At 51.0% G+C, this 15240-nt stretch overlaps 1 protein-coding gene and 1 long non-coding RNA gene across 6 annotated transcripts; one reads left to right on the top strand and one right to left on the bottom strand.

Moving 5' to 3' along the window:
* Positions 1-3280: 3280 nt before the first annotated feature.
* On the top strand, positions 3281-5403 carry LOC115030902 (uncharacterized). The gene is made up of 3 exons (XR_003836506.2): positions 3281-3494; positions 3833-3952; positions 4809-5403. It is a non-coding gene; the product is annotated as an uncharacterized LOC115030902 (long non-coding RNA).
* A 4662-nt stretch (positions 5404-10065) lies between these two features.
* Positions 10066-13847, bottom strand: Tmem125 (transmembrane protein 125). 5 transcript variants are annotated; one of them, XM_085839030.1, is made up of 5 exons: positions 13664-13847; positions 13090-13233; positions 12863-12960; positions 12336-12495; positions 10066-12106 (listed from the first exon to the last, which is right to left on the bottom strand). In XM_085839030.1, the coding sequence occupies exon 5, from the start codon at positions 11965-11967 to the stop codon at positions 11317-11319; it is 651 nt and encodes a 216-aa protein (XP_085695156.1). In that variant the 5' UTR covers positions 11968-12106; positions 12336-12495; positions 12863-12960; positions 13090-13233; positions 13664-13847; the 3' UTR covers positions 10066-11316. The 5 variants fall into 5 exon arrangements, with proteins under 5 accessions (XP_085695156.1, XP_085695157.1, XP_021015690.1 ...); XM_085839031.1 differs by having other exon boundaries at positions 12336-12418; XM_021160031.3 differs by lacking the exon at positions 12863-12960.
* Positions 13848-15240: the final 1393 nt, after the last annotated feature.

Raw genomic sequence — 15240 nt, 5'->3', positions numbered from 1 at the left:
TAGCATAAGGAGTCTTTTTACATTTCTCTGAACCTAAATGCATTGCTCATAGCTGGAGAACACCACCCAGGCCTTCTCTCCTTCAGGATACCTTCATGAGCACCTCTCTGCTTACAGTTATTTTATTAAAAAGGCTCAGAAGGTAAGGGGGCTTGCTGCCAAGGCTGGCACCCTGAGTTTGATCCCCCAGGATCCACATGTGAAAGGAGAGAGCTGACTCCCAAAGCTGACAGCTGACTTCTTTCTTCCTCTCTTTCTTTCTTCTTACTTTATTTCTTAAAAAAAAAAAAAAAGATTTATTTATTCATTTTATATATGTGAATACACTGTCGCACCAGAAGAGGGCATTGGATTCCATTACAGATGGTTGTGAGCCACCACGTGAGTGCTGGGATTTGAACTCAGGACCTCTGAAAGAGTAGTCAGTGCTCTTAACCACTGAGCCATCTCTCCAGCCCTCTCATCTGACTTTTACATGTGTGGGGTGGCTCACTTGTGCCAAGCACAAAATAAACAAATACTCAAAAAGGCATAACAATCTGTTATTAATTGACACATCCATACACCTGTATTGTGCATTTTGGTCATGTTAGCCCCTCCCCTCACACATCCCTCTCTCTCCCTCTGAAGCCCCCCCCCCCACACACACACACACCACTCCTCCACTTTTGGGTAATCTCAGATTCTCACCCAAGCTTGTTCACTGATGCTAAACAAGCACTCTCATCCCTTGACATCTAAGGGTCTTGCATGCACAGACTCGGCCAACCTTGGTTGGGAAATATTTGGTGAAAATGCCCACGGAGACACAAATAATTGAGCTTTGTCTTCACCCCACACACCATTATTTTGTGCTGAATCCATGAAAATGGAATAACATGAAGGCATTCTATTAAGAGTCAAAGTGGGGCTGGAGAGATGGCTCAGTGGTTAAGACCACTTATTGCTCTTTCTGAGGATCTGGGTTTAGTTCCAGTACCCAGAGTGGCTCACAGTCATATGTAACTCCAGTTTCAGGGAATCCAACACCCTCTTCTAGCCTCTTCTAGAACTGCATGCACACACACTACACAGCTGTGCTGGCAAAACACCCATATGCATAAAATTGAAGAACTGGGATGAGATGGGAGGATATGCATGAGAAATATGCAAATGCTGTAAAACTTTGTATAAGGTGCTTATATATATGGATTTTGGCTTCTGCAAGGGGGTTTTGGGGTACATGGTTCCAAGGGACAGTAGTATTTGTTGAATGACTGAGGTGTGAATCTAAAAGGACGAGAAAGTGGAGGCAAATGTGAAGGATTTCATTAAGAATCTCAGGGACCGGCAGGCCAGGCAGTGTAGTGCACAGGCAGAGGTGGAGGCGGAGGTGGAGGATAAAAAAAGAAGATAAAAAGAAAAGAAAAAGAAAAATATGGGGCCAGCAAGATGGCCCAGAAGGGAAAGTGCTTGCCATGTAAGACTGACAGCCTGAGTGTGAGCCCTGGAAAGGTCTAAGGGAAAGACTGACTTCCTAGATGCCCTCTGCTTTGTACATACATACAATGGCACAATGGGGAGGGAAGGGTGAAGGGAGATTCAGCCAGAGAGGCCACCTTGAGATGGGAGGGGCTTAAGTGTCTTTTATTAAAAGCAGAAAGGAGTTTGGGGGAAGGACCCAGGCTTTGCCTGGAAGCAAAGACACAGTTGACTTAGGAGGCAGGAAGCAGGTTGCCCTTTGCCTGTGACTTGTGGCTGGCATTGTACCTGTAATGCTGCCATTTAGAGGGACACTGATGTGACTCTGCATTCCTAGAACTTCCAAAACCTTGAATCCAGTTTCAAGCAATCAGGCAAGACACTGGTCCAAACTGGCTCACGAATTCACCTCTGATGTAATCACCCAGGACTTGGGGGATACAAAGGGCAGGGTCCTGGAGCACACATGATTGGGGGGTGGGGGGTGGGGTGGGTGCTTATCTGTTTCAGATCATCCCCAGATAAGGAGCCATCTTTACAAGCTAGGCAGCCACCATGCTTGGGTGCACCCAGTGTCAGCCCTTAAAGGAAAAGCCCATAGGGAAGAAAAGGGTTGGGGGAAGTGATTGTTGCAGGAAGGGCTTGACAAAGGTTTCAGATGGACCACAATAAGGTGTCGGAGAGTCCCCAGTCAGCGGAGTGAAGTGGAGTAAAGCTGGAACAGACCGTTCTGGTTAGGGCCTCAAGCCCAGAGACAGAGCTCACACTCCAGCTGAGAACAGCTGAGGCATGGCTCATCTGCATCCCCACCCCCCACTTTTTATTTTTTCCTTCCTTTCTCTTGTTGAAAAACAATAACAGGGCTGGTGAGATGGCTCAGTGGGTAAGAGCACCCGTCTGCTCTTCCGAAGGTCCAAAGTTCAAATCCCAGCAACCACATGGTGGCTCACAACCATCCGTAATGAGATCTGACTCCCTCTTCTGGAGTGTCTGAAGACAGCTACAGTGTACTTATATATAATAAAAATAAATAAATCTTTAAAAAAAAAAAAAAGAAAAACAATAACAAAAAAAAAAGTGCTTGTAAGCCAGGTGAGACGGTAAAGGCTCTTACATCATACAAGGAGCCTGCAAGTCTGGGGCTGACCTGGGTTCAAACCCTGGAACCCAAATAAAGGTGGAAAGAGAGAATCAACTCCACAGAAACGTGTGTGCTGGGTCAGGTGTGTTCATGTGTGCACGAGGACTAACTAACTAACTAACTAAATTTAAAGCCACATGGCTGCAGAGCAGGGAGGGGTGGAGGAAGAGTCCAATAGGTGATGAGGCCCATGATGTAGGACAGGCTCCAGAGACAGGAAGTGGGCAGAGATAACGGAAGTTGCTGACTCTGGACCTGGGGAGCTGCCCTCGTTTCTGGCTTGGCATCTGGGTCCTGGGACAGGAGAGCAGGTTGAGGAGGAATGACCTTCTCGTGTCAGAGGAAGGATTTCCAGGGAAAATACCCAAGACAGAGGGTTCAACCGGGAGTCGTTTAGCCTGGGGTCTTGGGTTTGGAAATGTCAGTTCTGTGACCATAGAGAATAGTCATGTATGAATGTTCCAGAGAGGGCGACTGAGAGGAGATGCTGAGGGAGGAGAGGAGGGGTGGGAATTGCAGGGGTTGTCTGAAAAGAAGGGCGTGGCCCGGAGATGGGGAGGAAAGAGGTAGAGGGGAGGAGTCTGGCTTCTGGGGTCCCAGTTACCAGTTGTTCCTGAGTTCAGAGATGATCTGACCCTAGAAAGCGTGGGAAGAACAGAGGCTTCCACAGCTGAAGACCCTGAAGGAGCACCCCTGAGGAGCAGGCCTCAGGGGACATTCCTGCCTCCGAGGGAGGAGCTGCTGCAAATGTGGTTTGACCTGCTCTCTGCCCTCAGCCTCCAATGAGGTGGAACAGCCCTGAGTGTAGTTCTGAGCCTGTGCAGGAGCGATTCAAATTCCTCATTTCTACACAGGCTTCAGGACCTGGGTTGGACCTGGGACCCAGGAGATGGTAAGTGTCTGATTCAAAACTGCAGTTGCTGATTCTGCCCACACCACTCAGGATTTCATAAGCCTGGCTTCCTCTCATAATGTTCTGTCAGATGCCAGGCCTGGCTGAACAAGATCCTGAAGTCACAGAACCTTGGACCCTGTCCGTCCTTCTAGGTCTCATTTGATTCTATGGGGCAGCCTGTTCCCAAGTGTTCTGCATGCTTGGTTCCAGGCACAGGGAGGAAACCTGACCTGGGTCATAGCTTCGTGGGTCAGGGTCATAGGATCCTCGGAGGAGAGGGTCAGGGTCCCCAGAGGAGAGGGAAGCCTCTCTCATCTGGCCTCTTCTGGCTTCAGGTCCTGGCCCCAGCTCACCACCACCCACTCCTCACCAGTAATCACTACATGCTGTGCCCCAGAGCCCCCAATCCAGACCTGATTTTGGAGGAGAACCCAGCTTCTTGGCTGCCTTCAAAGGTATGACCATGTCTCTTATGGTGTGGGAAGACCAAAGATGAAGGAGGAATTATGAAAACCACAGGCAGGAAGTTTAAGAAACTCCCAGGCTTGGGAGACAACTTGGTTGGTAGAGCTTGCTGCACAAACAAGAGGATCTCATGTTTAAGTCTGTATCTCAGAACATATGAAAGCTGGGCACGGTGGTGCATGCTTGTAAACCCAGCACTGGAGAGGGAGACAGGTGGATCCCTGGGAATCGCTGTCCAATCACTATGCTACGTGGTGAACATCAGGCCAATGGAGACAATGTCCCAAAAATTAAGGTAGATGACTTTTAAGGACACTTGAGATTGAGAAGGAGCACACATATCTACCCATGCATGCATGAAAACACACATGCACGCGCACACACACACACACACACACACACACACTTAACAGCATCCCAGCAGTGATTTGAAAGGACAGGTTAATTTAAAGCCAGACTCTTACACTGACATGCTGTGTGACCTTAAGCAAAGTATTGAACCTCTCTGTTCCCAATTTCTCAGTAAACTGGATATGGAAATGGTATTTACTTTAAATTGTTGTTGGCAAGACTGAGTTCTAGATGAAACGTAGAGCAGGCACTAACTATGCCCCTAAGGGTTGGCCCTCCACAATAGTTCTGTTCGATGGGCAGTCAGCAGTCATTCTTTGAGAGGAGCTTGCTAAATCTCCCTTCTCATTCTTGCTGGAGATTTGAAAGGTGGCTTCCCAGGACTCAGATCTGGTGAGGACAGTAAAGGATTTGGATTAAAATCTTGAATGCTGTAAAAACAGTCAAAGGAACAGCAAGATCAGCATTCATGAATGCGGTACCTTCTCCCCACAGCTCTGCTGTATAGACCCACAGGCCAAGGCTCAAATGTCTTGGCTGTCACTTGCCAGCTACACTCAGCATCTGACACCATGGTCATCCCTGGAAGTAGCATGGACTCAGCGGAGAAAACTCCTGCATGGGTTTCATCCCTACCTGGGATGGAAACAAGCCCGAGAGAGTAGAGCCTGACCATAGTGTCAGCAGGGAGAGTACCAAGTTCCCCTCTGTGACTCACCGGCTCCTAATGTTTTGCTCAATGCTGGTTTGGGTGTCTGTCTGTGGGGCAGTGGGCTGCACACAGATAGCCTGATCTCCAGTCGAGCAGAGGTCTGGAACCCCTGGGACCCGATGGGTAGTGATTTCCACCTACATGGGATGGAAGGTGTTCGATCATGTTTCCTGGACCCCTGGCTCCTGTTGAAGTTACTGTCCCCACAGCCCCCGCAGGAGAGGCATGTGGCTATCAGTCACGTAGGAGCAGCTCCAAGCCTTCCCACATGCAAATAAGGTTTTCCCCAAGCTCTCAGTCCAAGCCAATGAGAGGCACCTGCTGTCGAACCCTGAATCACCCCCAAAACTGTATATAAATCCTATCTAGGGAACTAAAGGTGTGTGAGAACTACTCCATTGTCCGAGCCTTTTGTTCTAAGATCTGTAACACTTGGGAAGAGATCTGCTCTCCTGAAGCGCCACCTGAGGTTCTGCCGCACTCCTCACTGGAGAGTCAGCCCAGCCCGACCCGACTCAGTGCAGAGTTCAGTGCAGAGTGGCTCTGAGTTACTGAGTGACCTGGAAGGCATGGCAGAGACTTCACCTCCCTGCCTGCACTTGCTTCCATTCTCTGGAACTCTCGAGCCACGCCTGGTCAGAGTTCTCCATGGAAAAACCTCTGGTACCCAGACCCAAATCTGTCTGTCTGTCTGTCTGTCTAGACACCAAGTCTTACTATGTAGCCTTGACTGGCCTGGAAATGTCTATGTAGATCAAGTGGGCCTTGAATTCACGGAGCTCTGCCTACCTCTGCCTCCCCTTACTTGCTCCCATGGGTCCTCTTTGTCCCCGTTTGGATATTGAGGTCCATCATGTCAATCTCTCCACAGTACTTGGGCTCTCCTGCCCCATCTTTTCACCATCAAATGTCCCAGGGAGACTCTCTAGCCCATAGCCAACTGCTACCCACGCCTGCAGCCTGGCCTCCAGCTATGCCTGATGGTGGGCTTTCAAAGCATCTAGGAATCTTGGAGTTTTCTTGGTCTTGCCACAGGGGAGGTCTCAGGTTTCCTGGTTTCTACCCCAGAAGCAATCTCCATTCCTGTGCTTCAGAAAGAGAATTCCAACTGGACCTGGTAATAAAGGGAGCCACGAAGAGCTTACTGTTAGCAAGCAAGGAGACAAAAACACGTTCTTCAGAAAGGGTACAGAGATGGGCACCTACATCCCAGATCCCAGCAGGCAATGGGGCTCATATTTCTCCACTTCCCGATGTTTCCTCCCTTTTACTTCCCCCCAGGTCTAGAAATTCCAGCAAATGAGTATATTTTTCTCAGAAGCCTATTTTACCCAGATTCCAATCTATTCTAAAAATGTATAGAATGCAAGAATATGTATAGGCATTCAAGTGCCCAAAGCTGAAATGTAGGTGAAAGGGTAGTAGCACTCTGGGTGGGCATGCTCCCTTGGTCACTTAGTCTTTGTATCCTGCTTTAGGGACTCTGAGCTGGCCCAGCCAGAGGGCCCATTGTTCTTTATGTCCTATTTTGGAGGACCAACCATCAGTCCCTCCTAGAGCTAACCTCCTGCCTAACAGTCATACATCTGACCCTCCTCTGTGAAGCTCCCTTTAAAACTGCCTCCAGCTTGCAGGGAGACTAGTCATGGGTCAGGGCCTCTCCAAGTTTTCGCCTTCAAACCCACAAACTCAACTGTGTGCACATTCTCCCTTATCTATCCCTAGGGAGGCGAAAGCTCATTCCAGCCACCTTTTGCCCTGAGGCCACCTGCCTTCCCTGTTCGAAGGCATCTGTCTTGCATCTTCAGGTGATCACAGCTTAATTAACCATATCTCTCCTATCTGGGCTCCTTTATGGGCCCTGCTTTCCCAGCATCCATTTCGTTCGGGCCTTTAATGGAGCAGCCCCAATATCTTACATCTAAGTCCCAGGACCTTATACCTGGACTGTGCGTTGCTTTCCCAACTGCTTCCCTAGCTCCATTTCTGCCCCTTCCAAATCTACCATGTGCAGACAGACAGGCTCACCTGAACACAGTTCTGACCAGGCCATTTCTCTAGGTAAAACCCTCACTGTGACCTGGGAAGTGGCTTCCAGAGAGTAGAGTGTTTGCCACACAAGACTAAGTACTAGGGATTGGCTCCCCAGAGCTCACTGGAGGCAGGGAGTCTCCCAGTCAAGCTGAACAGGCAGCTCCAGGCTCTGGGATAGACCTCTGCCTCAATGTTAAAGGTGGAGAGAGATGAGGGAACACACCTAGTGTCAACTCCAGAGCTCCACATTCTCATGTGCATGTGTCCAGTGTGTCTATGTATACATGATGCACACCACACATATATTCATGCTACCAGACTGGAAGCAACCTTCATTAGCTTGCTCTTGGCCATAAGGAAGTGGCCTACTATAGAGAGACCCCCGAACCCTCGCCTAGCATCCCCTTTCTAGCCTTCTTTCTCACCTCTCCTCAGCCTCATACACCCTCTCTGCTGCCTCTAAATTGCTACCCTCTATTCTAAATACCCTAAATTCGCTTCCCTCTCTCTGAGCTCCTCTTCTCAGCCTCTCAGGGGAAGCTGAGGGAGCATTTCTGGGAAGTTTAGTTCGCCATTCTGTCGTTTCCTCCTCAGGCTAATCTCTATCTCCCCCAAAGAGCCAAGTAGTCTAACTAACTTTAGCCACAGACCTCCCTGGCGCTTTTCAGTGTCTCTAGGATAAAGTCTAAATTCCTCCCTAGGCTCTCAAAAGGGAGGAGGAGAGGATGTCTCTCACATTCTCTTGCTGTGTTTATGTAGTGGCAGGGCCCGAGTGAGTTAGCAGTGGGGACTGAGGTGGGTGGTACATCCAAGGTGATTTTCTCTAAGGACTGTTCACTGTGGGGTCCCGGGTCAGTAAGGGGGCAGGAGCAGCAAAGGCAGAGGGTGGCCTCCTCTGTGGAGGATGTTTCGTGAGAGCAAATGCTAAGGAGTAGAGGAACCTGACAGAGGGTGAAAATGGGCAGCAGAGGTTTAAACAAAAGACAAGGGAGGTGAAGATGAAGGGGAAGTGTCTTCAAGAAGGGACAGCATTGGAGAGAACAGAGAGGCTAGTGGGCTGCTGGTGGTGATAAGTGCCAGGCAGAGGTTGAGTGAAATGTTTGCCGCAAGGCAGCAGTGGGCTGCAGGCCTGCTTTAGTGAAAAGAGCAGTAGACGGGCTCCATTACGGGACTCACATATGGTCGGGTGGGCAGGGAGTGGGTCATCTTGAGTACATGCTCTGTTCTCTCCCTCACATCCTTCCCTGGGGGCCTGAATCACTGCCACAGGCCCAGTGAGGGTCTAAGCTGTGTGTCCCCTTCCTGTCTTCTAAGTCTCTGCATTCCTGATTTCCTTTAGTGTCTTAAAAGAAATATGAGAGAGAGAGAGAGAGAGAGAGAGAGAGAGAGAGAGAGAGAGAGAGAGAGAGAGAGAGAGAGAGAGAGAGACCAGGCCCATCTCAGTCATAACGAAAAGGGACCTCTTGCTCAGTCCAGGTGGAAGAATGTTCTGTGGCCCTCTTGCCTCCAGGACTTGGTCTAGGGCTGCGCCTCTTGTGAGGATTTCTCAGGGAGGGCGTTAAGGGCCTCAGGAGGAAAGGACTCAGTGTAGTGACCTAACTTCCCTTCCTGGCTAAAGGTGGGTCTCACTGTCCCTTGTGTATACATTGCCACCTGCCCAAGTTACAGTGTTTCAGCCAACCAATAGAAGAACCTGCAGCACACCAGGTCTTTGTTGGGAACAAGAGCTACATAGACAAACAAAAACAAAACACACACTTTGCAAAGCTGAGCTTATACCCTACCTCCTCAGACACATGAAGACTTGTGGGTTAGTGTCTGCAGCAGAGGGTGTCGTGGGCACCAAAAAAGAGCAAGTCACTAATTTAAGGGGAGATGGTGAGGGAGGACTCCCTAGAGAACTCAGCTCCCCAGAAAATGGGGTCCTAAAGGGTGAGAAGGATGGGATGCAGGATATAGGAAGGCTAGAACAGGCGAGGAAATGTTGGAAGTGTGTGGAAAGTTTGGTGTGGCTGGTCCATGGGGCTGAGAGGAGACCACGTGACATTAGGGAAAAAATTTAAGGTAAAGATTTTAAGCTAGATTTTACTTTTAGTTCTACCATGATCACTCTGGCTGAAATGTATGTCTGTGACAGAAACTGGTCTTGAAGACAGAAGAACAATATCAGTGTGGGGGCAGCCGTACAATCAGGACTGAGACAAAGAGCGTCCGTTCTAAAGAATAAAGATGTGTGTTATCAGGCAAGTGCCTGTGGGTGCTCAGAGATGATGTCACTGGCCTCGGGAGAGGAGACAGCGAGAGAGCCATCACTGTGTGGGACCACACTGAGACCTCTGACTTAGATGCCGAGGGACTGGAGGCACCTTCAGTCCAGATGTAGGAACTGCTAAGACAGACAGCAGTGATCCCATTTTGAATCTGTGGAGGGACCAAGCTCCACGGAACACGGTTTCTGTTGTTCTGGATATTCTGGGGTATGTGCCATTTTCCTCTTCTGGCTCTGCCCACCTTGTCCTCCTCTCAGTTGGCAACCCCTTCCCCTTGCCTTGTCCCCCCAGCCCATAGCATCTCTTCAGGAGGCATGTTTGTCCTCTCTGCTGACTTTGCCTTATCAGAGCCCGCAGCTCCGCTGTCTATAGTTGTTAGGAGGATCATCTTTGCTCACTCTGCAGAAGTGAGATATTCGGGATGAGAGCACAGGGCACTTAAGAGAAGGCAGAGAGTACTTGGTGAGTGTGACCCTGCCCTGCCCACTCGGGCTGCCCGTGGAGCACATTCTTTGTTATCCGGGATGGGCCTAATGGCTAAGTGGGAATCAGGGTTGTCTCCTTTTATTATGGAAATGAGCCTAACTGGAGGTCAGTCGTAGTGAATAAACTAAGCAGGAACTTTCCCAGCAAGCCCACTCTTCAGCTGTAATACAGAATTTTCTTTCTCACAGTTTCTAGCAAGCGCGGTTAGTGTGCTAGCCACTGGCATTGAGCTCCTTTAGCTTTGTGTAACTTAAGATTCCCCAAGTGAGTTTATTAGTAAATTCTTTACAGCAACAATTTTACTACTCCAAATTTTTCCTGCATCCGAGTCTTTCAGGAGGCAGATGTCTCTCTGAGTCTCTGATGTCTTCAGGTAATCTCCACCCTGTGTAGCAGGAAGTGGCCAAAGCAGTAACCTATGTTCTTGTCACCTGGAAAGAAAACACACACCGAGGGGGGAAAAGAGAGCCCTTCCAGAGGACTCCAAGCAGGAAGTGACTTACTGCTTCTTCAGTTCCCAGAACCCAGAAGTGGGCCAACTGGTACAATGGCCACACAAATCGCAGCCCGTTCTTGTTTCCCAGAAGGCAGATTATACATAAGGACAGGGGCACATTTCTAGAGACACAGTCACCGGTTAAATCTCCCCATAAATGGCAAGTGAACACATGTGAAGGACTGGCTCCCCATTCTCTCTGGGACCAGACACCAGTAGGTTTCTTTCCAAACCTGTGGAGTCCTCTTGACCCTTCTCCTTTCTCTCATGAGAAGAGAAACCCCAGGTCTGGGGCTCTATAGCCTGGGATGAGTGGGCTGTGGGGTCGGGGGTAAGGGTCTCTCTCTGAGGTGAGATGCCATGGTGCAGACAGAACTACAGCCACCTTTCCCCCATAATTTATTTCATTTTCGCTATAGTCACCTTTGAATTGAACATTTGCCAGGAGCTCAATCATCTTGCCCAAGAGGCAATTAATTCTAAGAATCAATAGCTAAGAAACTGAGGCAGGAGTGTCTGAGTCACCTCTCACTGGCCCCAGCTGCTAGGCTACAAGCTCAAAGGTGTTTCCCCGGTCAGGTCCATCTCATCCGGAAGCCATTTCTCTCAGCTTTGCCGAGAGTCACTCTCTGAAGAGTGATCACTAGTGTCGTCATGGATAGGCAACAGTCACCTCTGTGGAGGTCCTTGATGATGTCATAGGGCAAGGCTGGAGTTGTAGGGTCTTGGAAATATGGGTCAAGTCTTCAGAGACTCCAGATGAGTATCGCCTAGAGACCCCAGGACCAGGCATAGAGCATGACAGTCCATGATACAAACAGCCCCGGAGGTATCCCTCACCTTCTCATGGGATGGATATGAGGGTGCACACGAGCTCCTAATCACATATCATGAAATGCCATGGGGGGGGGGAGGGGGGCACACATATATGCGTGCACCTGTGCATGTCCACCAAAAGTTCTGGGGATACTGAGGCAGGGCATGGGAAGAAGGGCTCCATCTCTGTCAGATGAGGCTGGCAATGCTGGAGGTGGTCTCATGACGCTGGCCAGAAGACAACTGTCCTGAGATGCTAAAGATGCTACCATTATCACCGCGGCCATTTCGGGTTGAGAATGCCTCTGTACAGATCGGAGGGCAGTGTCCACTCACACCCACCTGGTACAGTAGCAACCCCAGCAGCAAGACTGAGCCTAAGGAAGCCAAGGTAATGCCCACAGACAGCATGGCAGCCAGTGGCCGTGCCGGGGCCGGGGCAGCAGCCAGCCCAGTCAGGGTCAGGCCAGTGACCAGCAGCACAAAGCCACTGAGCAACACTACAACAGCGTCGGCGCCTCCACCGCTGCGCAGAAAGGCCACGTGCTGGGCCTGGCGTATGCAGTTCATATCCTGCACGGCAGAGCTCATCAGCTGCTTCACCAGAACCAGCAGGGCCAGCAGACAGAGCACAGTGCCCACAGCTAGTCTCCATTCACCGGATCGGCTGCTGGTGGAGGACAGCAGTGCCACACCGCCGGCCCCACAGCCAGCCACAAGGATCACGGCCACGGAGAAACAGAGCAAGGAGCGCCGGGGCTGCTGGGACCACCATAGCTCCACCTGCTCTGCCAGCACATCTTGGGGCAGCCCCCTGCCCACTGAGGCTTGCTGGGACATGGCTTGGTCAGGCAGGGTCAGGATAGAGGATCACTGTCAGGGTTCAGAGGGTGTTTGTTGTGACCCTGTGTCCCCATCACCTGGTTGCCAACAAGAGGCCCTGTCTCCTCTTCTCAGTCCAGGCTATGGTTACCCTCACCTGCAGGACAGGATCACAAGTTATTTCCCACCCATCTGACCCTATAGCCTCATCTGGGAGTCTCAGGGAAGGGCCCCAAGAATCTTCCCCGGGGTCCTCAGGACCTATTCCCGAGAGCTACAACCCTAGCACTGCACCTTGCCAAAGCACCTCCCCTAACCCCAACAGAGTTCCCTCCACCACAGAGCTCCCCTTCCCCTTCAGAGAATCCCCTTGCCCAGCTCCTGACCTCTCACTCAGGCTGTCTCGGTGGCCTGTTCCATCCAGGCTGTCGGAGGAAGCTGGTGATGCCACAGTGGATGACAGGACAAACTGTCAGAGATAATGCCTCATTCAGGATCAGACTCACATGGCCTCAGCTGTCACTGCTGGGTCCTGGGTGGGGGAAGCTATGGGAAAGGGAGGCTGGTGACTTAACCCTTCTGGAACCAGCAGGCTGAGCCTGACCCTTCTCTCATAGGGCTGTACCCTTCCTTCTCTGTGGGTCAGGACCTGACCCCTAACACTGTTCTTCCTCCAGTTCCACCCTATCTCCGTCAGGCAAAAGAAGACGCATGCTCCAATCTCTCCTTCCAGTGCTGGTCGGCTCTGATGCAACAGGGCCCAACCCAAATTCCTCATCTTACCCTGAACCTGTTCCTCCTGTGTTCCTTTCTCAAGATGCTGTTACCACCCACCCTCCCTCTCGGCCCACTCCGGGGGCTCCTCAGCGCCTTCTGCTTTTGCCAATCCATGGCCCCAGGGGCTGTCTCTTGCCTCTAAGCATATCTCTGTCCAGTCCTGTTCTCGGCGCTCATCCAGAACCTGCCTGCTCCCCACGGGTCCATCCCCTGCTAAACGGCTCCACGTGTTCTCTAAAGCAGCAAAAGGAGGACTCAGGATTTGAACCGCAGCCTAGTCCTTCCCATCGTGGGAATGTGGGGAGGGATCTAACAGTGTTACTCATTTAACCTGTTCCCTACAAGACAGGCGGCATGACTCACACCAGGTAAAAATAAAGCTAGCACTGCGGGCAAGGAACTCAACTTCCGGCAGCAGGAGAGACCGATCCTGTAGGTGTCAGCTGCGAGTCCAGGAGGGGCGGGAGTGGGGCAGGGAAGCCCCAGCTCACCTTTTAGAGGCTTTTTCTGAAAAGTGAGGACAGAGAAGTTTATTCTGAGGAGTGGGAGAAGTCATCTAACATCCTCCTTTTAGACTTCCCACGGGGCAAAGGAGCTCAAAACATAATTTTTTGAGTCAGAGAGACTCGGGGTGAATCAGAACCCACATGGACCATGCCGAGACCGCGTTTTTTACTCCAACGAGACAGAGTAGGGGATCACTCTGCCCTTTGCAGAGGTTGCCGGGCAGGCAAGGTGGGTGGGGTAGGTGCACACGCCCCCACGGGTGGTTGGGGGAGGGGCCGTGGGCGGAGTCTGTCCCAGCATTCCTCAGGACTGTGGCTTGCTCATCTGAAGGTGCTGACACCGTCTATTGGGGAACGACCCCAGCGTGGGTGGAGGTTCCCGGTAGTAGAACCCGTGAAAAAGGTGGGGGTGGGGCGTGTGGGGCACTCACGGGACGCCTGGCTGTGCTGAATCCGATTTGAGCAGGCAGGACCCAGCAGGTTGGGCGCTCTAGGTCTGTTTCCGGGGAGACGCTTCACCTGCCTAACCTGCACCCAGGTGAGCTGGAAGGAGGGGGGATTAACAGGTGCTGTTTCCAGGGCAGGGCCTGAGCCAATTGGCTGACGTGGCCCTGCGACTTCAGTGGGGCTGAGACATTCCTGGGAAGGGAGGGGCTTCTGTCCGCTGCTGGTAGGTCTGAAACACAATATGCAGATTGGGTCTGCAGGAGGAAAGACTGCTGGCCCTCTGCCCCAATCTGAGCCCTAACCCACCCCCCAACTCCAACTTCATTTTACCTTCAGCCTCTCCCCGAAGATCTACAACCAGGCCTGTAATCTTTGCACCCTGAGAGGCTGAGGCAGGAGGAGAGCCAGTAGGAGGCTCCAACTGGCCTGAAACCTCCTCATTCCAGCTGATTCTGGACTTTAGTTCTGAATCCCACTGTATCCTCAGCCCCAGCGTCCAGCATCAGCGATACTCCAAACCTAGCTCCAGCTCCGTCTTAGGCTTTCCCCCAATAAGCCCTTTGTTTATTTTCCTTGAGACCTCAAGTGAGTGGCAGGATTAGCCTGCCCCATGGGTGGGTAGAGGCCTTTCAGGTAGACAGCTGGAGCTGGACAGTTGGATAAGTTTCACATCTCTTGACAAGGCAAAAGAAGCCCTTGCCCTTCAGCTGGACTGTCCCCCACCTACCTCAGGCCTCTCTCTGGCTGAGGCTGGCCAACTTGAATCATTGAGCTGAAATGCCTTGGCTGATCCGGCTGATCCGACTGCACTCACGACCCGTGTTTCTTCCATATTCATTCGCGACAGATCTTTAGTTAGTTAGCTTTCACCCCTGACCCAGACGTGTCTCCCCAGCCACTTCATGGATAAGTACCAGTTTACTAACCACCATGATCTCAGCAGCCAGCGGTAGCCTGTACGCGTAGGATAATCGATAAATGTTTGTTGAGTGGCTGGCTAAATAAAAGTGTGAACTGACTGACGGGTGTGACTATTTTGACCTTTGAGCTTTTGGGATGAAACCAGAAGGACAAGTTGGGCCCAGGCTGTGAGGTCCTGGAGGACCTCAGGGATGCATTTGGACAATGCTGGGTGTCCACAGGGGTGTTCGAAGTGGAACTGGGATATGGTTCAGGGCTCTGCTTCTAATCAGCAAGTCTGGTTCCTAGACACCATGCCCCAAGTGGGCAGAGGGTGACTGGTTGGAGAATGTACAGTTTGTCCCACATCTTCTGTCCTACCCCTTCTGTAAACTATACGTTAGTATGTTCTTCTCTCTGCATTTGATGTGTATTTAAAAAACTAAACAAACCACTACCAGCAGCAGCACCACCACCAAAAACCTCAAACAACAGAATGAAATCCCAATCTTCCCCAGATCAGGGCACAGGGTAACTGTGCCTGGCCTGGCTTCCTCTTTGCTTTGTTCTGTGCAGAAGACAGGGAGCCTCCTAAGTCCAGAGCAGCGTGGTCTGTATGTCTAAGTGTCAGCTTAGTTATATATATATATATTTTTTACAT

This window comes from Mus caroli, unplaced genomic scaffold, assembly GCF_978045245.1.
Source record: "Mus caroli unplaced genomic scaffold, Mus_caroli_1 scaffold_6, whole genome shotgun sequence".
Classification (NCBI taxonomy): domain Eukaryota; kingdom Metazoa; phylum Chordata; class Mammalia; order Rodentia; family Muridae; genus Mus; species Mus caroli.
Note: the sequence above shows the minus strand (reverse complement) of the source record. Positions and strands in the feature narration are given on the sequence as shown.